This window comes from Sceloporus occidentalis, unplaced genomic scaffold (genome assembly GCF_023333645.1).
Source record: "Sceloporus occidentalis isolate IW3139 unplaced genomic scaffold, rSceOcc1.0.p SCAF_181, whole genome shotgun sequence".
Classification (NCBI taxonomy): domain Eukaryota; kingdom Metazoa; phylum Chordata; class Lepidosauria; order Squamata; family Phrynosomatidae; genus Sceloporus; species Sceloporus occidentalis.
This window is the reverse complement of record NW_028317161.1, coordinates 1,255,266-1,279,992: the sequence shown is the minus strand read 5'-3', so window position 1 is coordinate 1,279,992 and position 24,727 is coordinate 1,255,266. Positions and strand designations below refer to the sequence as shown.

Sequence of the window (24,727 nt, the reverse complement as noted above, 5' to 3'; positions counted from 1 at the left end):
TCTTGATAGTCCAGTGTAACTCTTATCTGTCCACTTGGGATGAGGCCACTGCAGCTACATTTCCAAGCAAGAGTATCATGTCAAATATGTCATTTAATATTTTAGCAAACACATTTGAACACACTAAGGCATAAATATTGTGGATGCCATCACACTATATGGTCATATATTGCTACGCCCATCACTATATCAAAGCACCCCAAGTTTGCTGAGACCTATCTAATTTTTCATGGCTATACTACTTACCCATGTGCTAAATCAATGTGACTGCACTGTATTTGAAGCCAAACTTAAAAACCCAAACTGAAGCAATTAAAGCCTTCTGTGGACTCCTTTAATGAGGCACTTGTGGCAGGAGGGGAGGCTCAACTCTAAAGTTTGGTTGGAAACCTACAAATATACACAGTACACAAAAGTACAAACTAGCTGAGTGAACAACCTAAGAATCATAAATGGCATTCACATTCATATTCCCAGGCTGCTGCTAGAATAATAATGACCAATAAGTACACAAAACAAGAATTAATTGTGTACACAGCAAATACCATTCAATAACACCCCACACTGCAGCTATACACAGCTTCCTCTCTTGTGAGGTCAGGCACTGATGTTTGCGAAGGTCTGGCTCGCAATCTCCATTCCAGTTCATCCCAAAGGCATTCGATGGGGTAAAGGTCAGGGCTCTGTGCGGGCCAGTGCAGTTCTTCCACACTCATCCAACTATGTCTTGAGGACTGCAAATTCTCGTAGTTACACTTACCACTTACTTACAAGTAAATTATGTTAAATGGAATCCTATAACTAGATATAGGGCCCTTGAATCCCCCATTAGGATCCTACTTTGCATTAATATGGTTACAAATATTACTATTTGTTATTAGATTTCCACACCTTTTAATGACTTCACCTGCCATATAGATGAATGACCTTAATAAACATAACCTTTTAATTTAAATCTCATTCAGTCTCTGTAGTGATGCCGTTGCCTGATTTATATACTTACTACAATGTTCACAAAATAGTGTTTTTTTATTAATCTGTATATAGCAGAGGACACAATACTTTAACTGCATATTTTATACAGCAGCAGATAATTTGAGGTTGTCTTCCCACTGATAAATTTCTGTTTAACATGTTTCATAATACCCTAGACAATCAATGTAAATTAAATCTTAGTCTCAAATGGGAAGCCTGCTTATGTCACTCTGCATTTACCCATCTTTAATCGTTGAAATTGCTCCAATGATTAGCTTGACAAGAGCAAACCCTGACGTCAAATGAGAAAATTATATGGAGGTGACATGAGAGTCAACTTGCAGACTCCTGTGCTAATTTATTAATGTTATTACGCCTACTAAATTGGCATCAAGTTGAGTTTTAACCTATTAGTAACTGAAATAAAAATGTATGGTTTTTTTGGCTTAGTCCCATAAAAGCCAATAGGTGTTGAATTTGAACACATAACACAGTATTTTCAAAGCTACATGGCTGCGCTTGAAGAAAAATGAATGCATATTCTGCATGAGGCAAACTATAATTACCTATTGCTAGTATGCTTCAAGGATCTGACGAAAAATAAATGCTTTTTAGATTTAATGATATAAGGAAAAGAAAACATTTCATAAAATAGGCCTTTGTCTAAGCATATCTGGCTGTCACACATCAGTGACGCACCACACCTTGTCACTACCTAAACTCTTATTAATACCTCCTTTCATTCTTATAGACTGCAGTCTTGTGGCATGTTAGGCCCAACCAAATCCCATTGCCTTCTAGCACCCAGAATGTTAGAAGAAAACAAAATATTATTCAAAGTAACATTTCAAGCAAGTGATTATGTCTTATACTGCCATCTGCCTCATGTTATGTTGAATGGTTTAACCCTACAACTCCCCTGGAAAGGGGAAATGTTGCGATCGCAATACTTTATTTTTTGCCATTATCACTCCATTTCTAAAGCCTCCTCTTAAATCATTGTTATCCATACCCACTGCATTTCTGAAAGACATGGGGGGCTTTTTACATTAAATTTAATGGTGTCTAAGTACCTAGTACTAGTGGTGTCCGTCTAGGCTAGGGCAGCAGGCATGGGGAGGGTGGCACCCCCTGGTCACTTTAAACAGAGCCATTTCTATCTGTAACATTCACAGGCTGTGGGATGCGCACAGACCACCTTTGCTGCTGCCGGCACTTCCGCCTGGGCTTCTATGGTGGAGCACCGGATCGAAGTGCTGGCAGCAGCAGAGGCTGCCACAGAGGAGGATCCGGGTCCCCTGCAGCGATGCGGGGGATCTGGATCTTAGTCTTGTAATCAAACCTCTATTTGAGGTCTGATTAGTAGGTAACCTTGAATATAAGACGAGGGATATTCTTCAGAGCATTTGCTCAAAAAAAACCTTGTCTTATAATCGAGCCAATACGGTATATTTCCAGGCACATATTACTGCTGTCCATGGTCCTGAGAAGCACACTGCAATTGAAAATATAGAGCTCTGTAAAGTGAAAGATTATTATTGTTATCACTGCTATTATTATTATTGCATTCTGAGCTGAGCCAATGGGGAACATCCAGATGCAAGCCAAACTGGATTCTAGATAGAGTCCTGGGGTTTGCAAGGATCTGTAATTGGTACCCATAGTCTGAGTAATCTGACATACTTTATCTATGGACTGAGATGGGTAGAAATGTCACTGCATTCCGCTTGCATGCAAATGATAGCTGAGTGCACTTGATATGTTCATCAATTTTACATGCAAATGCATAAAGGGGTTCATCAGCCTTTGTTCACATAGGATTTCCAGGGGGTCTAATGAGGCACCCTGTGCATATGCACGTGTAATCCTGACAGTGACCATTTGCTTCTTGGGGAGGGAGAGGTGCAAGAAAACATTTTGTGCAAGTAAAGAATGCTTTCAAGCTTTGTTTTTTTCAAAATTATTCAAATGATGGTATCTCATTATTAAATATTTCTCAATTCACTATTAAATGGGAGGGTTAATTGATCCTTTAAAGGGGGAGTGTTGACCACTTCCACCAGTACTAAATTGCCCATTAATCGCTATGTACCTTAACAAATGCCAATACCCATTTATTTAGACATCAGCCTGAGCTTCTCTTTAAACAGGGATGCATGAGCAGGGTCGAAGTGCCTCTTAAGAAATAAATTAACCTGGCGACCTTAATTTTTTTTTGCCATTATACGTTCTGCCCTATTTGACCTTTTCACATATCCAATAATAATCACATTGAAAACACTAAGAAGCAAGTGCTCATAAATAGCTATTGTACACATTCACTGTATTCAGAAATGGTGAATACATGATGAATGATGTCTATAAAAAATGATAGGAAATAGAATGCTATGTTCCTCTGAAAAAGCAAGTGCAAAGCAGGAATTAACAAGCATGTATAAAATATGTCAGTTTTTTAGTAACAGATGGATCTTCTTCTAGATTTCTTGGGATCAATGTAATTTTTATTTTTTCTATGGCAAATATTTCCAAAAATTTAAAAAAATAAAAAAAGAGAGAGAGAATAAAAATACCAAGGCTATGGCAAATAACCTATAATTTTAATTCTTTAGGCCACATTGGTTGCATAAGCTTATATGAAGCTGAATCAACGTGTTGATTGATGTCTAAGATGATGTCTCTACGTGAAATACATATACTCATAAAGCAATGTTTTCCAGGTTCTATCTTGTTTCAAATACTCTATATAAGACCTAATTGCAAAGTTGACATGTAAATTGACCTTCTGACATCAGTAGACGTATATATTTGTATCCACAGTTTGAATCTGATCCCAAAGCTTTTTTATGACTGATTATAAAAGCTATTCAGCCACTCACGGTTAATAATGAGCTCACTGCAGGTTTATTAGAACCAACATCTATAAAGATCACCAGCTTGTAAAATCAATAGATAAGTAGGAATTGATTTATTTGTAAAACATAAAGCCTAACTAGACAAATCCTTGATGAGCGTCAATGGGTAATCTAGAAATTAACTCGCTTCATTTCAACACAGTTCAGCAGAGGTGTTTTGATGAGCTGGCTGATAGTAGATAGTATTGAGAACTGCCAAAGTAGAACTGCCTAATCATGATAAATCCTCTGATTACTCAAAAAAATGTTTAGTTGCTTGATAAACTATGTTAACATATAATTTCTAGCATAACTTCATTCATAGTCTATGTGGCTGAAAGCCTCTTTAGTGCTTAATGAAAAAACATAAACTGCTGTGAAGGGTTCTGGTCCAGCCTTGTCTCTGTAGACCTGGGAAAACCTGATGGGAAAAAAGGGTATAGAATAATAATTGGGCAATATTTAAAAGACCATTGGAGATCACTTAAGATAAATGGGGAGCAGAATGGACGCAAAGATGAAATATGAACTTTCCATTTGCTGGACATGGGGTATGCCACTGCAACATTACTCAACTATAGTCCATTCTACAACACATATGGCAAATCTTTCACTTTTAGTTGTTTGCACTAAACTGTACATTACAGTTCTTTTAAATATGGTTATGTCTAGATATGTCAAGGTAGGCTTGAACTAGAAATACCTGAACAATAGACTCTCACAAACCAGACATGAATGAAAAAAATTAAGTATCTTTTAATGGAAGGATCATATTTCAATATTTGACAATCAATAGTCATAGCATGCATGTTTTTACACATGGCCTTATTTTCCGACAGTTCCGTTTGTGAGCCATTGCCTTCGCGTAGAGAAATGTGCACTCTTAACCATGTTTAGTACATTTTTTCTTACACTTAAAGGTCACTAGCTGACAGCATGGCCTTCCTCCAAAAGCACCAGTCAAGTGTATACCATTAATTATCACTTTTCCTTTCCACCTGAAGTCATGTCAATCTATTACCTGAGCCATGCTGTGTAGGCAATATCTCCAGCAATTATTTGCATTTTAGAACTGCTTAGTTCTTTGATTACATCATACCAGAAAAAAACATTCCTTTAATTCATTTGTAAAAATAAGTATGGAACAGAAGGATTAGGGCAAAAGCATAATTATCTTAACATATGTAATTCTTAAACCAAAGTGTTTAATGTTGAAGTCTTTCTTAGATTCCTACTAATAAACAATCACAGCATGTGTGTGAAACTCGCGCTGCAAAATGATTAAAGAGAAATTATTCCCAGATATATATTTTTAAAGTTGCACAGCTTGTTTAATAAATGCATTTGCAACTCTGTAATTGGTATTAATAAAATTAGCAAATTATGGGTGCTGGGGGGGTTTCTTCCTTTTCCTGCAGATTACACTCGATTTTGCTTTAGACATTTCATAGCTAGTTAGAAATAAACAATTAAGGGGATGGCAATGTACTTTTGGGGTTTTGTTTAGACAGTACTGACCAAAACACTGCTAAGAAGTTCTTTATGGGAAAAGGCAAACACCATATATCTCAAGGAACAATGTTTCTAAAATAGCACTTGTTTGACCAGTAGGTTCTTTAATCCTTGAGCACTCTCATCTGCAGCCAGCTCCGCACAAACCTTTTGTCTCCAGTGACACACAGCTCTTTTCAGCCTCACCCAGCTGGTAGAAATGAATGATTGTCCTTACTCTCATCTGTAGAATATCACAACTTCCAAGTGTTCCCAATTGCTGTATCTCGTAGCTGACCCACTGTCCACCACTTTTGTGGGCAATGGGGTCATGGGCTGGACTGGAGGATCCAATCGCCCTGACTATCCCAAAGAGCTGTAAAATCATTTTTTTTGCTCCACAAAGAAACACAAATTTCACACATTCAACATGATGTTCCAAGACACAGCATCTATGAACCAGGACAGGATACATACATACATGCATAGAGCAGCACTGTTAGGTAGCAGCCGTATTGTAAAATCCATACAGACAATTTTTCACTCTTCCTTGCTGATTTCTCAAGAAATATTATATAATACTAATATACTGTCTATATATATATATATATATATATATATATATATATATATATATATATATAAATCTTTAATTATAGAAGGCAAAAATAATGTTCTGTGTATTGTCAATTAATCTATTGATGTCTTATTGAATTCACTAACAAGACCGCATGCTAAAGACGTAAAAAATATTCACTTCTTCAAACACACCTCCTGCCAGAGAAAAGCAGATCCTGGTGTGAAAGTTGCTTTGAAGGAATAAAATTGAATAATCACGCACTTTATTAAAAGTATTGCGAACCTTCACGATTGATAAAAAAATAGGTCCAGTATGCTCATTTGTTGAACATTAGACTAAATCTCGGTAGGTGGCACTTCTAATTGTTCATTTCCCATGTGGGTTATTCTAGAGAGACGAAAGGCTTCAGATGTTTTATTCAGCCTTTGCACAGAGGATGTGGCAGAAGAATCCATTTTAATTTAATGAGCATTAGTACCTACAATGAGAGATCCTGTGCTTGGTACTGCATTCTTTTATTAGAATAAGAGTTCATATGGGCAAAAATAATTAAAAAATATATAGGTTAATTAAACCTCCTCCTAAAACTGTTCCTTGGTCTGTCTTCTATTTACAACTAATTTTCTTTTAAAAAGACACTCCAACCATCATGTGCATGTTTTCCCCTTGCAAATGGATGGAAGGATCAGAATCTCCTTATGCATTTGCGCTAGGCACTCTCTACACCCCCCAGTTGTTACAAAGTACATATGGTATACTCAAAATTCTTGAGTGGAGGTCCATGGACACATGCGCATTGCATGCAACGGCTTAAGGTGTTATTTTAGTGACTACAGTTATTAAAGGTTAAGTCCCTCTTATCGATACTACTATTTTGTTTAGGGCTAACATTTTGTATTGCTACATACTAGTTTTATGCATTATTGTACCCTGTCATTATTCAATGCATTACTTGCTCTAGAAATCTAATAATATATTTAATTAAATGCCAGTGAGGTTTATAACCAATTAGGCAAGCTAGTTTATGAATCTCCATTAATGAAAATAAAAATGTTTTACGGTATGCTCAGAAAAATAGCAGCCTACTGCAATGAATCATGTTAGTATATGTGCCTATGTAACCATTTCAAAATTAGATCTTGCACTGGCATTTGAATAGAAGAGGATATAACGTGCACAATTGCTATGGGTGCCTAAAGCTAGAACACTGTTATTGGCCAGTGTTTTACCCTGCTCGTAAACCACTCTTGAGATTGGGGACAGTTATGAAAGCTAAAAATGTCTGTACACTTTCTCTTGCCACCCCACTATCAGCATTAACTTTACATATCCAAGCTTTGCCTATACCCAAGTGGGAACAGAGAGGATTAACACACGTAGCATATTTATTGAGCAAAGGAATATACAATTGTTTCTGTCTGAAAATTACATATGGGATAAACCAGTGTGACCCAGAGTCTGCAGGCAAAGGTATGACCAATAGGTTGATCAAGTATGGGAAAAGTTACCATTTTACCCAAAGAGTGTATCTGTGTGTTATAATATGCTGTTGGGAGGTGATGATCCCACCATAAGTTCCCCCATGATAAAATACATGGAAGAGTGGGAAAAGGAATTGCAGGTTGTGGGGTGATTGGTTGAATTGGTTGAGGTCTGGTGGGAATGTCACACTGTTCTAACCAAAGAAAAGTTATTATGAGGTAGTTTCTGGACCCACAACATTTAGCTAAAATGTTTCAGGGGACAAGTAACCTTTGCTGGAGAAACTGCTCGGCAGCGGGTACAATCAAACATATACAATGCCCTTCACAAATATTGGCACCCTTGCTAAATCTGAGCAAAGAAGGCTATGAAAAATGGTCTTCATTGTTCTTCAATAAATAAACAGAAATACTTTGCTCTCGTGTGTTATCAAACAATTGGAAACACAACCCAGGTTTATAAAAAAATAAATACAAAATGAAATACTGTATATGTGTGGCACAATCGTCAATACTTTGTGCTACCTTCCTTTGCCAAGATGACAACTCTGAGCATCCTCCTATTATGCCTGATGAGGTTGAAGAATACATGGCAAGGCATCTGAGACCATTCTTACATACAGAATCTCTCCAGATACTTAAAAATTTCCAGGTTGACGCTGGTGGCATCAGTTCACCCCACAGGTTTTCTATATGGTCCAAATCAGGGGAACAGGATGGCCATGGTAGGACCTTACTTTTATGTTCAGTAAACCATTAATGTGTTGATTTTGATGTACAGTATGTTTTGGATCATCGTTCTGCTGGAAGATCCAACCACAGCTCATTTTTATCTTTCTGGTAGAGGCAGTTAAGTGTTCATTTAATATAAGTTGAAATCTGATACACCCCACGATGTCATGTATCCTAACAAACTTGCATTTATCCTTTTCCTCTTTTTGCCTTCTGTACCCTCGTTATTTGATTTGAATACTCAAAACCAATATTACCAAAAAAAAGAAGAGTATATTGATCACATGATGTGTAGTTTACACAGCCACTAGTTTCCATGGCTATTGCTCCAGATTTATAACTACTAAATTGCTCTTTACAAACATGACCCATTTAGAATTTTTTAAAGGATACCATTGTGAACAAAAAATCTTTGTTGGTGTAATTGCCTAGTAGTTTACTTGAGTAACCTGACCAGTGTCAACTTTGATCTTACTTCATTGCTTTTCTGCTGTAGGGCTTTATACAGGAGTTGATGTGTCAATGACTAACTCATTGCAATGCGTTTCATAGAGATATTGATGATTAGCCTTGGGCTTTCTCGGTTTACTATAATGTAGTCAGGCGTTTCAAAGGATTTTACTTGTAACAGAATAAGAAAATATAAAGAGATATACTCCAGTACTTTGTAACAAAACATAGAGTAAATTGAGATTTTACAAAGTTTCACATGGATATTAATCTCAATAATATTTTGCTTAAATTTAGGTTTTGCTTTAATTTGCATAGCATTACAGCAAACAAAAAAAATTGATTTTACGACTGTATCTCATTATAAGCATGTGTTAATATCAATTTTCTATATACAAATTTTACCAGGAAGGTTAAGAAAATGTATTTGTGCCATACCCAGAGATACTTTATGTGGGGGTCTTTAGGGCAGTTACAGTAAAAATGTTATGGCCCTCAATATCAAACATGCCCTGTGCATTATTCACAGTTTATGACTAGCCAGTAAAGACAATGTGTTGTTAACTTTCATATAGTCTCTGGTTTTTAATTTAACAGAGCAAGTTTGTTTGTTTGTACAGACAATCCCTTACCTAACAAATAGAGCAGAATTCATATTGCTTTTGTTGATGATCAGCAACAGTGAAAGGTTCCTCGCTAAATGCCTTCCAAACAATGTCAGGGGTATATCCTTCATTTTTATGATGGCAGATCTACTACAAGATGTACTAATGGCAGTTTTATCACAGAGGAGATGTACAGTCGCTAAAGGCAACTCTACGTGTTTATGGCTATATAGAGAACCATTCTGTAAATCAATACAAATGGCCTGAAAAGCTGTAAATTATAAGATGCAACCTCAGTACTTAAGAAAGTTAAAGGGTGTCCTGCAACAGAAGTATATTTTATTGTTTATATTTTAATTGATCTGCTACCTGAAAGTATCTGTATATTAAACCACAACTCCTATTATCCAGCACATAAGCAATGAAGGTTTAAAACAGCTAGATATTGGTTGTAAATGCATATGGCATCCATTTTAGTACTATGGGGGTATAAAACGTTATTATAGCAACCAAATTTCCATTTCATCAGCTGGTAAATTTGCTCCAAAACAACCTTTAAATAGATAACTAAATCTGCCCAATTTCCTTAGTTATGACGCTTAAACGTTTCTTCTTTAGAAAGCATAGTCTATCTTTAGTACTCAAATTTGCCGTTGTTGCCCCTCTTTTCTAGGATCTCATTGCATTTGATGAGCATGAGTGTACTGCATACCTACCAACAGTCCTGGTTTTCATGGGACAGTGCAAACTTTGGGTGCTGTCCTAAGTAGCTGCCCCACTGGTCGGTCTGCTTTATGTACAAATTGGATGTACGCTTTTTTTCTTGGTATGTGAGTTGAAGAGGTTTTATTTTGTTGTATTTTTGCTATTATAGTGAATCTCGTAAGGCAGGGGTTCTCAAACTGCGGCCCTCCAGCTGCTGCAGGACTACATCTCCCATACTCCTCAGCCAGCCCCTTAGCTGAAGGAGCATTATGGGAGATGTAGTCCTGCAGCAGCTGGAGGGCCGCAGTTTGAGAACCCCTGTCGTAAGGGATGTAGAAAAATAGATGTTTTGTCTGTACCCTTCTCCTCTAAGTCCTACCATAATATTTGATATTTGTTTATTTTAGAGGCAAACATAACCAGAACAAAACACTCAGAACATCCATTCAATGTGAGGGAATATTTGCCAATAAATTGCCTTCTAATTTGCCCAAAACACAAGTGGCTGTTTCTAGAACAATGTAAGACCGCTCTGGTATAGGCTAGCGTTGCCAAAAGGGTTGTTTCCTCTAGAACGCACATACATTTCATGTGTTGCAGGGGTTTATACATACACAGATGGCAATCCATTATATTATATATTATACAAGATATCTGGTATGTGTAATTAACCATTTCTCATCTGCTAGCTTACACTGTTCATCCAGCTCAGACCTTTCCCCATGCAGATCAGCATCTTAGAATTGTAACTGCAGAGACATGGTAACCTTGAGATCTGTCCCCTCTTCTCCATAAAGAAGAGGGTTAATTCTGTTTGTGCGCTCTACTAAATACTGTATATGTATGGAGGTTGTGCTAAGCTGGCACAGCCTCCACAGACTGCCTCACATCCCGGAGCTCTGGAGTGAGGAAAGTGCCGTGGGGGAGCGATTGAGGGTACTGCTTCTGTTTGTTATTAATGACCACCTTTGGACCACAGTGATTGTATGTGCAGCCATCCAGTGTGTATTAGTGCTAAAAGTCATTAAATGTAATTTCTTGATGCAGGAATCTAGGCATTAGCCACATTGTGAAGTAGTGAAGTTTCAGTCAACGAACAAAGGACAATATAGGTTCATATTGAATTATGGCATTAACCAACGGCATAAAGCTGTGAATTACATTTTTGTTTTGTAAGTTACCTTTTAATGGCAGCACAAATTTAAGTCACCATCGCCAAAAAATATGGTTACACCAGAGATTTAGGTATCTGATCTGTAAACATAAACTAAGGAAATTATGCAAAGTACAAAAAATAAAGTTTCATTTTTTAATATGTCAAAATACGAAGCAAGATTTAAAAGGAGCCTACCTAGACAATGATGTTTCATACTTTACAGTTCAAACAATATTTATAGCAGTTACTTGTTGTTCAAACAAATATTAAGAAAAAAACATTTTAAATTAAAGCTATGACACAGAGATCAGTTAAATAAAAAAAATACTTTTTAAGGATTGTGTTGTAAAAGCGATGTTGTCCAAAGTATCCATATATGTACAAAAGTTACGTTTTACAGGTACTTTATTTTGTACTATATTCCAAAGTATCCAAACCTAATGCTTTATGCATAGCTATCACACTCCCATATATGTTCCAAGGTAGGAGAAAATCATCTCGATGACAGTTTGAGGCAAAAATAATCTTTGTACTTAAGCCAAAATATTAGCTATTTGCACAAAAAAAAGTCTTAAAAAACAAAATGAAAAGGAAAAACATCTTATTGTAAACTTCATATGGAACATGCTTTTCAAATGTCGCTGTTTTTCGGATGGAGGATGATGCCTCTGAAATGTGGAATTTTCAATTAAGAACACGGGGCATTTTAGGGGGAGGTGGTGGCATGAGCTTTGCATCAGAATCCGATGGATGTTTCCGATCTTGGCCTTGAACTCCTGAAGTACATCTGTCAATTAACTCAAACAGGATGTCCTTGGTTACTGGATGTTGGATGCTATTACACACAGCTGAAGGAAAAACAAAAATAGTAAAATCAGAAATGTGTGTAAGTGTATTAGTTTCACAATTATTTTTGTAAATAAAACTTAATTAAAAGTCATAATTAATAATAATAAAGTCATAAAAATATAATTATTTTTAAAAGAATTAAAATTCCTTTAGTTGTGTTAAACCGGAATAACAAAGTTTAGTAACTTTCTGTCATTTATCCTATAACATGACACAACAAAGCAAAAAGAACCGCAAATTAACAGGAGCACAAGAATACACACAAGTTATATAAAAATAAATGAGGTTCTAGCCATAGAGGAACTAATCCTTAGCTTTTCTAATGAACATAAACCTTCCTGTGCTTCCCAGCAATACATGGCTAACATATATTCACCAATGCATACAGTGTAGAAATAAGTTCTTCTGTGAACACCGCTTTGTGTGAACAAATGTTTGCAACATTAAATTGTCTGTACCAGGACAAAAACTAAATAAGCCTGGAAATGAATTTACATAACCGGTTTTCTAAAAAACCTAAAAGTTATTATCACCCCATTTGTCACATTTTTCACATTTACGTAAAGAGATAATATCCAGGATTCTACATAAGGAGCTAGAGAGTTAACCCGCTCTATAACAAAACTGGTAGTTGAAGAAACAAATCCTGTTGCTTCAAGAGTTCTCATTAGTTGTCAACAGACAACTATGTCGTCAGAGAGGTTTACTCCTAGATTTGAACCATGGATGGAAATAGTTTCAGTGAAATCAAGCATTTATAAAGAGCGATTCATTTTATACTACGTTTGCAAGGAAATAACATGGTATGTTAGACACTATAAACGGCATGATGTTATCACCCTATAAACCTGTTACAAAAACGGATAACGCTTTACAAAAGTTTGCCAGATTACATTTTGAAATAGGTAGCAAAAGAATCCTGGATATATAGATGTTTGAGAATGTGTGGCTGTTAATAGAGTTAAAAGCACTTTCCCTGTATTCTCTGTGTGACAGGATAATAGTTAAAAATATAATTTCGTACATAATGCTGTACATACCCAGAGCAGTGTCGTAGGAATTTGGAAAGCTTTTGTCAATTCTCTGCCGCATGAAGACCCAGGAATTGTTCTCAAACTTGCATTCAATGATTTTGTTGTCATATTGTTTTAAGTCCTTTGTCACCTTGAAAAAACCGATGGAAAAAATAAAGACCGCTACGTTTACAAACATAATGTGAAATACATAATTCGGCATAAATGTTAATGCTGCAATACAGAGCGATAATCCAACTTTCTGTACGCACGCAGAAGCCTGCATTCTGAAGGATTTATCAATGCATTTCTGATCACCTTTACAATAAGCGCACATTATGGAGATAAGGCATAGAGAACTTAGTTTCCAAAGTATCAACACATTGCAAAGTATAGCTGGCAAATACACATTTTTTTTTCTTGTGGACTCATGCTTTAATGAGATTTCCCATGGTATTGCGCTCATGGTACCAAAATAGAAGTAAATTATGCAGTTGCTCTATCTGACCACAGCAATTAATCAGTATTATTAACTATGTTCTTCCTTGGCCGGTGATTAGCAATATGCGAGAGCAACCCATTCACAAAGAAAATAGCTGCTAGTGCACTGAACCAAATAAATCTTCATTTAAAAAAAACAGCTAATCATAACCTGTAAAAAGCCCATGTTGTAGCAATTAGTTTAATATAGGGAGAAAAATCACGATGCGCATTAGACATCCATTCCACTCCTGCTCCTACCACAATAATTGAAATTTGCCTCTTGCCAAAGCTTCTACATATCTTACCGTTTTGGAAGCATGGCTATGTTATTTTCTGCCTTTAGAGAAGCTAATTCGTAAACTGTATTAACCGGATTGCAAGGGACTAGTATAAGGGCAATAATACCCCATCTGAAGTGCATCAGTGTTCTGCTTTCAGTTTCACTGCTGGTTTTATCATCATCTGTACCTTAAAATTATTTCACATTAATACATATGTAAAAAAAAACTAAAAAAACTCAATATTTAAATATATTTGGTCACCAAAGTTAAGACTAAAACCTCACAGAATCTGATAACGCTGCACGTAATGAAGGGCAAAGGGCAGTGACGATCTAGTGCAGAAAGGGTTGAGCCGGCCTTTTATAATTAATTCTAGACATTTTTGCAGGAGACACTCGCTGGTGGCTGCGCTTCAATGTGTATAATGTTATTGGAGAGGTGAAATGTACAACTCCCCAGCAAAATCTCTATTTAGTGAATAGCCCATATAGAACCCTAGATAAAAGCATATATATATATATATTTATTTATATGTGTTTGCTATATATACTGTGTATACTGTTTGCTATTGGTTAAGAAACTGCCAACACTATAGCATTTGAGATAGGTTTTCTCATGCTAATGTATAGGCTGACTTACTGCACATCACTTCTTATACGTGCATTTTTATAACAGGTAATCCATTTTCCAATACAGAGAGACATCCGTAAATATGATCACACAGCTTTGAGAATGGGATTATGCGCTGCCACATCCGTCAGAGGTATTACATCCTGCCATTTATCTCAGGCAATTAACATCCAGGCAGTTGGGAGCAGCTGGACTAACACAGGTAGAAAAATACTACTCGTGAAAGCGAAAATTTAAACAACCAAGGGGATTATGATTACTGAAGACAAAGGAAAGTGGACATGAGGGGAGGCTGACACTTTGAAGTACTAATGTGATCAATCTTGGTTATAAATCGAGCGCCATATTTTGATTGGCAGATTTCACTGTTGCTTGGGAGGGGCACTGTACATAAAAACATCAGATAAGATGGCAACATGAAGATACACAAGCCTCAATTCACCGTTAACAATTAGTAGTCCTGTATCATATAAATAATAATCAACTACCAACAGAATGAGATATTATATGTACACCCACCATTCCAAAATGTATGCATTTGCCTCCCTAGTGTTACCCCCCACACACAAAAAAAATAGGAAATAAAAACATCTCAACTAAATATGATCTCTTCTAGGACTACATGGAGAATAAAATAAGATACAAAGAAAAAAAACATGATTCTAGCTTGGACTGCTTGTATGCATCTCAAAGTTGGAAATACTCCCAGTATTTGAATGCTTTCATATGCAGCTCATTTGCCAAGTCCTATCAATTAAGTGAGAAAATCATGGATTGAAGAAAAGCATAGCATTTAACACTAGATGCTAGGGAGGTGGTTGACATATTATATCATGTGTAATCGGTGCCTTCTATAACTCTCTTCTCATTCTTACAAATATCTTTAACCATGTTCAATGATGGCAAGGGTAGCACAGCAAAGAGCGCGTCTGGCAGAATAGCACTGAAAATGCATTATGTGCTGCTTCTGCCTCCATTTGTAGAACATTGGATAAATATTCTAAGAACAATATATTCCTTTTCTATGCCAAATCCTGAACATTATGCTTTAATTTAGTAGAATACGTGATTTCTTTCAATAGCAAAAAAAGGATCTATGTTTCTTTTGAAGCACAATTATCTAACAGCTGTTGAAACATCATAACATTTGAATGGTTTTAAAGTACACAATGCATCTATCACACCTAACGCCTATCAGACTTCATTCTTTCACATCTATCACACAAGACACCTCACTCCCATCACAACTATTACACAATACACCTCACTCTGTCACTCCCATCACAACTATTACACAAATCCCCTCACAACTATCACATCTCACTCACGTCACATCTATCAAACAAAACACCTAATTCCCTCACACCCATCACACACAGGGCCGGCCTTAGGGGTGTGCGACCTGTGCGGCCGCACAGGGCGCCATGGCAACAGGGGCGCCTGCCCGGGACTTAAATTAAAACATCAGGGTTTTTTTGTTTTTTTTAACTTTATTTAAATCCTCCATGTTAAATAAAGTTTTTTTTAAACTTGATTTAACATGGAGGATGTTAAATAAAGTTAAAACAACAAAAAAAACCCCGATCCTTTAATTTAAGTCCCGGGCAGGGTTGCTCGTGAAGTTTTCAGCAACCGCTCGGCGCCCCTCACTCTCTGTGACTCCGTCGCGGTGCCAGCGTTTCATGCTGAGCACCAAAATATGATGTCATATTCCGGCGCTCAGCTGTAAACGCTGTAAAGATTTTTTTCCTTTCCTTTTTTGGGATGGGGGGGGGGGGTGCCATAGGAGTAGTCCGCACAGGGCGCCGGAACACTTAAGGCCGGCTCTGATCACACAAAACCCTTCACATCTATCACAAATAACTCCTAGCACACAAAATACAGCACTCAATCACATCTAATACACCAACCCCTCCGGCACACATAACTCTATACTCTATATGATGCAGCACTTAGCTGGGGATATTATAAGAGGCACCCTGGGTGGAACAGCACCTTTAAGTTGCAACCCTTTGCTTTACATTGCTTAAAAACATGAATAAAGGAACAACATTGTTTGCAATCTGAAAACACTATAATGTGGAAATATATTTTGTAAGCAACAAATATCACTGATTGTGAATACTGCATGAGCATCCACAAAGACTCACTACTGTTTTGTTGCTGGCAAATGGCTCTTTGACATTCAGAGAGACTCAGCTCTCCTTTCCCCCCCCCCCAAAAAAAAATAAAAAATACTGTTTACTGACAAATCTTTAAAAAAATGAATGACACCTGGTATTGTTAGTATTTGTAAAGCATCAGTGCTCGGGAACAGTGTGTTACCTCGAAACAAGAGAGATTTGTCACCACAAACAAAATATATTTTCAGTAAAGAAACCAAACACCTGTCTTCCAATATATATATATATCGATAACATACAATTCAGAGGCAATATTACAATAAATATGGACTCTGACGATGAGACAGCAAAAAAGTTGTGTGGGATCAGGAAACAGATCATGTTTAAAACGGTAATATTATTATTTATTGTTTTATATATCAAATTCCGTAGCGCGGTACAATGGGTGGGCAGGACAAAACAAGTAGTATGTAACATAATAATCTGACTAACAGAGACAACAGGTGAGGAGGGCCCTGCTCAAATGAGCTTAATATCATTGGTAACAGTAATATCTTCTAATATCTTATAAGGCGGGAACATCACTGTCTGAGAAGCCCAGTCCCAACAATACACAGAAGCACAAGCCTGCAAGAAGGTGTACATGACCCTGTGTGCGTGCATGGTAAATACATTGTACACATGCACACAAATGTTACCTTGCATTCAACACCACAAAATACAAGCCTAACGGCAATATGTAGCACAGCATCAATTTACTGCTACTAAGAAGCAGCAAAAGAGTGAACAAGTGGAACCCCTGCTACTCTCCGGATAAACTGCGATAATTGCGGTATGTTTTCGTTCACAAGAGACTGATTATTTTCCCCCATTTGCATGCAATGAATACACTAAGTTAAACATTTGTGTTATTAGATATTCTGCAGAAGAACTCACAACAGCATACCTCTGCAGACGGCAGGCAACAGTTTAAAGAAGCAGAGTATGGGCACTGCAGTTTAAAGAAGCAAGCAGACCCTCTTAAATCTACGGTACAGAGAATACAATCACACTGAGCCCCCAAACATTTTAATAAGGGATATGTTTATTTTAGGAGGTATAAAGGGGTTTTGCTACAGGGGAAGGCCTTCACCAAGGCAATTCTTATAACAAAACGGTTTAGAAGTTTTTTTTTTGTTTTTTTTTATTCTACTGTTTCTATTATCATTATAATAGATTTTTGGGCTGTAAAACTCTGATACCCTCTCTCATACCCAGCAAGCATTCTAGATAGCAGGGACATCAATAAAAGAAAGAAGAATCTGGCTCCCAATTTTGTGCATTTTACATTTACATGCCATCATATCATGTCATTGTACACTTCCATGCAAGTGTAATGCAAGCCTACTTGGAAACACTGCGCTTGAAAGCAGGTAAGAACTACTCGGCCCATATAGCTTGGCCATTATTCTTGATGTAAAGACTCAAACGTTTATAGGTCATTGGCCTTTTATTTTATTTAGGATAGCCATATGCCTATGCCAAATGTGTTTAAATTAGCTTACAGTATTAAACTCTCATCACTTATGCTGGAAGGCTGCTCTGCCTAACTCTCAGCAAAGTAAAACTTCCTTACATTACATCTAAGCTGCTGATCTTCTCGTTGTAGATCAGGTATGGAAAACCTTGGTTCGGATCTAGGAGTCAGCTAAATCCAACAATTACATGTAAATATGCTTGTAAACAAAAAATATGGGGGTTTCTGAGATACAAATAACTACATATTGTGATGTGACACACACATTCACCGTAACATCCTTACTCACCCATACTAACACACACACAGTAACATTTCCACACATACTAACAGACACAGTAAGATACATATACATAGCAACACAAGCTCTAACACACTTTTTTCTAACACTGCCTTTTTTGGCTCAGGAGTGGGTAGTCCACCAGCGACGACACCATTGCTGCTCCCTTGCGGTCCTCGCACACTGCCTCCTTTCAGACTTAGGTTGCTGGGACTGAGGCAGTAGGCCCGGCGCAAGGTGGTTGGTTTAGTGGCACTGGCATAGGGCCTTCATTGCATCAGTCCCTTAAATGCTCCTGGTGATGTCAAAGCAGAATACATGATGTTTTTCTAATTCTATATATGGAAATGTATGTTTGGGCAAAACAACTTGTCTGGCACCTGACAATTGCTAAAAATCAATGCGTTCTTGATTCAAAGCGCATATAAAACAGTCATATTTGTGGAAAAACAAAATAATAAATGTTGCATCCTGTCAGAAATCTTTATTCAGTCTCATAATATTAATCGTAAACGCTAATGACAGAAAGCACCAACGCACTGCAAAATAATAAAAATATATTTGAAGAAATAAAAAAAAAAAGATGGAGGAGGCCTGTGTTACTTGGCTTACTTCCTGGAATTAGATCCAGAATAGTCAGCAACTGTGTAGGTTGGTAATTATACCGCGTAAGAATGTATCATTTCACACTCCTAAAAATATAAAAAATGTTCACTCCCGGAATCTTGAAGCGAACATTACACATCCAATCTGTATCAACTACATCTTAAAATCACTAGTCGATAGTCAACTGGCCATGAGCCTGGCAATGGTGCCATGCGTACTGATTTAGCTAGAAACTAAATATAGAAAGAAATGAAGTATGGGTCAAGTAATGCTATTGAAGCCTTCGGAAAGAGGCAAAGTCACACATTGCTCATGTACGGATTTATACCTAGTCATTACTCACATGATGACTGCATCGCAGAATAAAGTAACGATTGGCTTCTTCTAACATGCCAGCTGGTTATGATATACATTACATCAGTGGCTCGAAGTTTTGATGCACGTACTTTAATTACGCATAATGATGTTAAAAGAATAATTAACTATAGGCATATGATTAACTATTCCCACGAGACCATAGCTGAGCTGTGACTATACCGTACACCAAGAACGTATGGGAAGAACAGACCGTCAGCAGCGGACTAAATGAAACACTAATGTCTTGATTTAGAATGCTAATTAAGGTCTCATCCTGGCTTCCTTATTTGAACACTACGCAGCATTTATAATTTACAGGGAATTGTGATGCAAACACATTACTTAGCAGCGAGCATAAAAATAAACACTGGTCCAATAAAAGGTATCACAAATTTTGATGGTGGAATGTGTACCTTGATCGTCTCCCTCTGGTCCCGCTCGTGTTCAGGTTTAGCTTATGTTTGGGGTCCATATAAAATTATTACACATGTGTATTTTAAGCAACAAGCAAGTAAATATTTAGGAGCCCAAAACAGTGCCTTTTGTATTTTAATACACGTTTAAATCCATCTTATTCTTTCAAACTACATGTTTGCATACAAGGTAATCCCCCATAAGTACATGGTTCAGGATCAAAACTGACTGTAACTAATGCTTCCGAGATATGCTCGGATAAATACAATTTAGATAAATGTAGATATACAGCCAAACTGCCGAAATTGTACACCATGATTTTTAGAACAGAGGACACAGCAGTCAGTGAATGCTTTTGTCATGTCCTGGCACCTTCTACATTTCATGTATGTGTATTAATAAAGGCATTTTTTTTATGTACTAAGAATTCACACAAATATATGACATTCAAGCAGCAAAGGCAGTAAAAACTAAGTTTAAAATGTTGCGAATGGGAGATAATTTCAATGGTTAATATCATCCATTTAAAGACAAAGTCAAACTGAAAAAGATTTCTTCTTCTTATAGTACTGTGTACAGCAATGTACGTTATTATTGAAGGAGAAAATTGATTTCTCTCATTTTGTTCCAATGAACTTCCTTTATCTGCAGACCTGGAGGCTGCCATTGTTGTGAATGCTCAAACACCATACTGGGCTGATTCTTTAAGGCAATGCTAATGAAATCCATTCCTCCATAGACTTTTATTATTCAGAGTCTCCAGCTGGGTGATTACGACTGAGACGTTCTATTGTTTACCATAGGTAGTATGACAAGGTGTGAGGGTGTTTGTTCAGTAGACTGGGCTACAATCACAGAGCTAGAACATATATCAATGGCTAATACAGCTGCCTGAGAACATTATTGAAAAACTAGAACTGTTTTAAGAGAGGAACACAATATTTTTGAAAACTTACTGTATTTGCCCGATTATAAGATGACCCTGATTATAAGACGACCCCCCAAAATCAGATTAATAATTTAGGAAAAAAAGAAAAAGCCTTAATATAAGACTACCCTAAAAGGAAAAAAACTTTTACTAGTAAATATTAATGTAAATTTTTTTTCATATTTAATGAAAACTATGATTGAGAAAAAAAAAAAATGATATATTTTTTTATATTTCCTTTTATTTGCCAACCTGCCCCTAATTACGCAATCTGCCCCAGAAATGCCTTATACCCCCTATATGCCACTCTGCCTCCCTGATATGCCTTATACCCTCCTATATGCCCCTCTGTCCCATGATATGCCTTTTAACCCATATATGCCACTCTGCCTCCAGAAATGCCTTATACCCCTATATGCCACTCTGGCATATAGGGGGTTAAAAGGCATATCATGGGACAGAGTGGCATATAGGGTGGTATAAGGCATATAAGGGAGGCAGAGTGGCATATAGAGGGGTATAAGGCATTACTGGAGGCAGCGTGGCATAACGGGGGTTAAAAGGCATATCATGGGGCACTCTGCCTCCAGTAAAGCCTAATGCCCCCCATATAACACCCACCCCGACTTACCAGCGCTTCATAGAAGCCCCAGCAGCAGCGGAGGCTGTGTACGTGCATTGCGCAGACCTTCGCCGGCTGCCAGAGAAGAGAATTCCCCGCAGCGCTGCAAGGAATTCTCCACTCTGGCAGCCGGGAAAGGTCTGCGCAATGCACGTAGACAGCCTCCGCTGCTGCCCGCGCTTTCGCCGGCGCTCTGTGATAGAAGCCCGGGTGGAAGTGCAGGCAGTAGCTGAGGTTACCAGACAGGAGGATACAGGTCCCCTGCAGGGCTGCGGGGGATCTGGATCTTAGTCTCATTTGAGGTCTGATTAGAAGATGACCCTGATAAGAAGACGAGGGGTATTTTTCAGAGCTTTTTTTCTGAAAAAACCTTGTCTTATAATAGAGCAAATACAGTATTTTTTATCTGATACTAGTAATGATAAAATGGTGGATGTCCCCCTTTAAGTCTAACAGAGTACTACAAATGAAAACAAAGATATGAAATCAAACCAATTTGTGTTTCATCCATTAAATAATATGCTCCAACACCAACTACCGAATTCTAGACATACGTGTAGTTCGATTCTCTGGCACTATTGAGTTTAATGACTGGAGATCACTCGCATAGGTGGCATGAAAAGCTTTTGTACTGAAAACCAAAGCCTTTCCACTTCATCAACAAACATGACACTTAGGTGATAAAAAAAAGAAAGTTTAAGTAAAAAGTTTAATGGTTTTTTTAAGCTAAATCAGCTTAAAAGGTCAGCTTAAACTGACTGCAAAATTGACATTTTAAATGGATTAAGTACAGACTAAATTATAAACTTAGTGATTTTTCTTCCAGACAACCGTATTCAAAATGCATTAAACAGAACACACAGTGAACATTCGCAAAGATGATTTGTCACCAAAGATCAATTCTATATTAAAAAAACAGAACATAGCAAATGGGGTGTGTTAGAAAGTACTTTAAAACTCTAGTTAGGATGTTTATAATTAGACCATTTTCTCTGACTTCCATTGGCATTTCTTTGGTTTGTGGGCTCTTTTGAAACACTAATTATAGTCTCTCCTAAAATACGTCTTGACATTATTTACTTACTAAGGACTCGCTAATGTAGAAGGTTACAGAGCAGCGCTTCTCAATCTTTTTCTTCTCAAGTACTATTCGTAAAAGCCATGCCTCTTAGTAACACAGGTTTTCCTATAACTATCATAAATAATTAGAAAAATCTGAGGCTTTTCTCATCCACTCAGCTTTATACTGCATTCTGACCTCCTGACATGCACTGTTTACAGAGCAACCAATACAATGTTCTTGCAGATGGTTGATCTGGTATCCAATTTGTACCAGATTTACTATTTACACATAACTCCTGATATATCCTAGGGCAGGATAATGAATCCATTTGCTTCTTTTACTATTATTACTAACTTATTTGTTTTAAACATAATACAACCAAATCCACTTGCATTTTTAAAATTGATTTAAATACATAACACCTTTTGAAGACACTCCATTTCAAGTTAGGTATTTTAGGTTCTGATGCCAAACATATTAATTCTGCTATCATGACAATTCCCCACGCAGAATCAGAAATCTAAGGGGGTTACAAAGTTCAGGGTTGATCTTCAGAGATCAAGAAATCTTGTAAAGTGGATGTTATGTGGTCTTGCAGACAAAAGCAAATTTAGTAGAAATCTCCTATCCCGCTTCCAAGCCCAAATGATTAAATTGCAAGTGTTCTAACCTCTAACCTAAAGTCCAGAGCTGTTTTGAAATGTTTACCATTTGTTTGATAAAACATGATTCTTTTTTTCTATGTTTCTTTCAGGGCAAGTCTTGCCGTTCTTTTGAAACCATAGAAATACGTAAATAACAATTATTAGCACTAACATGTAACAAACCTATGCTAAAATAGAAAAAAAAGTCTTGCCTTTCAATTTTGCTTAAGATTTCTTCTACAGAGTAGGTGTCACTGTTGAACAATAACCCAATTTAGGTTTACCAATATTCCATGGTAACAGTAATACACTAAATTGGGGCTCCGCAGCCCTCTATTGCTGATCGCAGTACTTGTGACCAGCCAGCAGTCGGGTGGTGATCTGAGATCCCAGCAGAGTCTGGAGATACCCCCCCCCAATCCCTAGTTTTCTCATCTGGCAGCTTCTGGCAGGTGTCAGCATTGATAACTGCAAAAAAGGGAGTGCCAGATTGCAAGATCAGGCATTCAAGGAATGGAGGTTTACCTTCAGAGATCAAACATCAAATCAGTAGATCCTGCCAGTGAAGATAACACCTCATTGCAAGCTCCAAGGCAAGCTGCTCTAAGTTAGGAAAATACCTTTAAGTATTTGTCTGCCTTGCTTTCCTGGAATGTGTGAGATGGCCTCTTCTCTCTCTAGCTGAAGAGAGGGTAGCTCAGCATGTGACCTCTTCTCCAAGGTCATGCTAAATCAATTTGGACATTTTTAGTATGGTTGGAGACAGCAAGCTCCCTGATTAACACTGTCATGGCTGAGCTGTATGACGGCTTCATGTAGAAAGTGTATTTAGTTTTAGAATAAAAAAACAGGAAAAAAAAATAGTCAAGGACATACAAAAAATAGATTGTAGTCCATATACTATGCATATGTTAGGGAGAGAGCATAAATGTTTATAAACAAGGCATGATTGATTATTGGTGGTATATTTTGATAGGGTTGTCTTAGGCCTGACCAAGAGCAATGCCTCAACCTACCCTCATCGCTTATCACTGCACAGGGATAACACATACCTGGCTCTCTGTAATTATAACATGCATCTTTCAGAGGCTTACTTAATGATAAATAGTTCAACTTTGCTAAATTTGGAGAAGGTCACAAGAGCTTTTTTTTGTGCGGAATGGTATACCACCTGAGAACTGAACAGCCTTTATTACACAATTTTTTGTCTAATTTTGGTGTTACTTTTAATAAAGTATTTTAAAGGTTTTTTTTCTTTTCAGTTTTGGCCAAGTGAATGCTGAATTTTCAGTTTCAGTCCAGGATTTTCATTTCGGTGCATCCCTACTATATACTAAGCCAGTCACTGAAGTGGTAGGCCTACACCACATCCAAGTTTGGCTTAGTATATAGTGATACGGGTTGTACTGCAGTATTGTCAGTGTCTGGCTCAATGTATAGGCACACATTGACGGTGATACCGCATTATCCCTAAGTATATAATGATAACAATTATGCTGTACCCCTGTCAATGTTTGCCTAACCATAGAAACTATGCAGTTTTAAAGTGTGTGTGTGGGGGGGGTGCCACATACAGGATCTGCCACAGGAGCCAAATACTCTAGGTACGCCCCTGCATCATGCGGCAGTCAGACCCAACGGCCATTCCTCAGCTCTTCTTCCCACGTCTTAAAAGGGGTGGGATGAAGAGCTGAGGCACGGCCATTGGGCAGCGCGGTGTGTGCACGTCCGCCACTTTAATTTCATTAGGCGCTGGTGGAGTGACTGCCGCATGACGGCCGCTTTCAATGTCGCTCGCAGCCGCTTTGATGGCCCAATGGGCCAGTTGACTAGACTTGCCCCCCAGGCCTTA

General features: G+C 37.5%; 1 protein-coding gene across 1 annotated transcript in view; it reads right to left on the bottom strand.

Moving 5' to 3' along the window:
- Nucleotides 1-11,750: 11,750 nt before the first annotated feature.
- LOC149278774 (mRNA-capping enzyme-like) overlaps nt 11,751-24,727 on the bottom strand; it is a 162,404-nt gene continuing 149,427 nt past the window's right edge. Inside the window, exons 15-16 of the mRNA XM_089501753.1 lie at nt 12,956-13,079; nt 11,751-11,914 (exon numbers count right to left, since the gene is read on the bottom strand). Of these exons, the coding sequence (XP_089357879.1) occupies nt 11,751-11,914; nt 12,956-13,079 (288 nt within the window). The remainder of the gene's footprint in view (nt 11,915-12,955; nt 13,080-24,727) is intronic.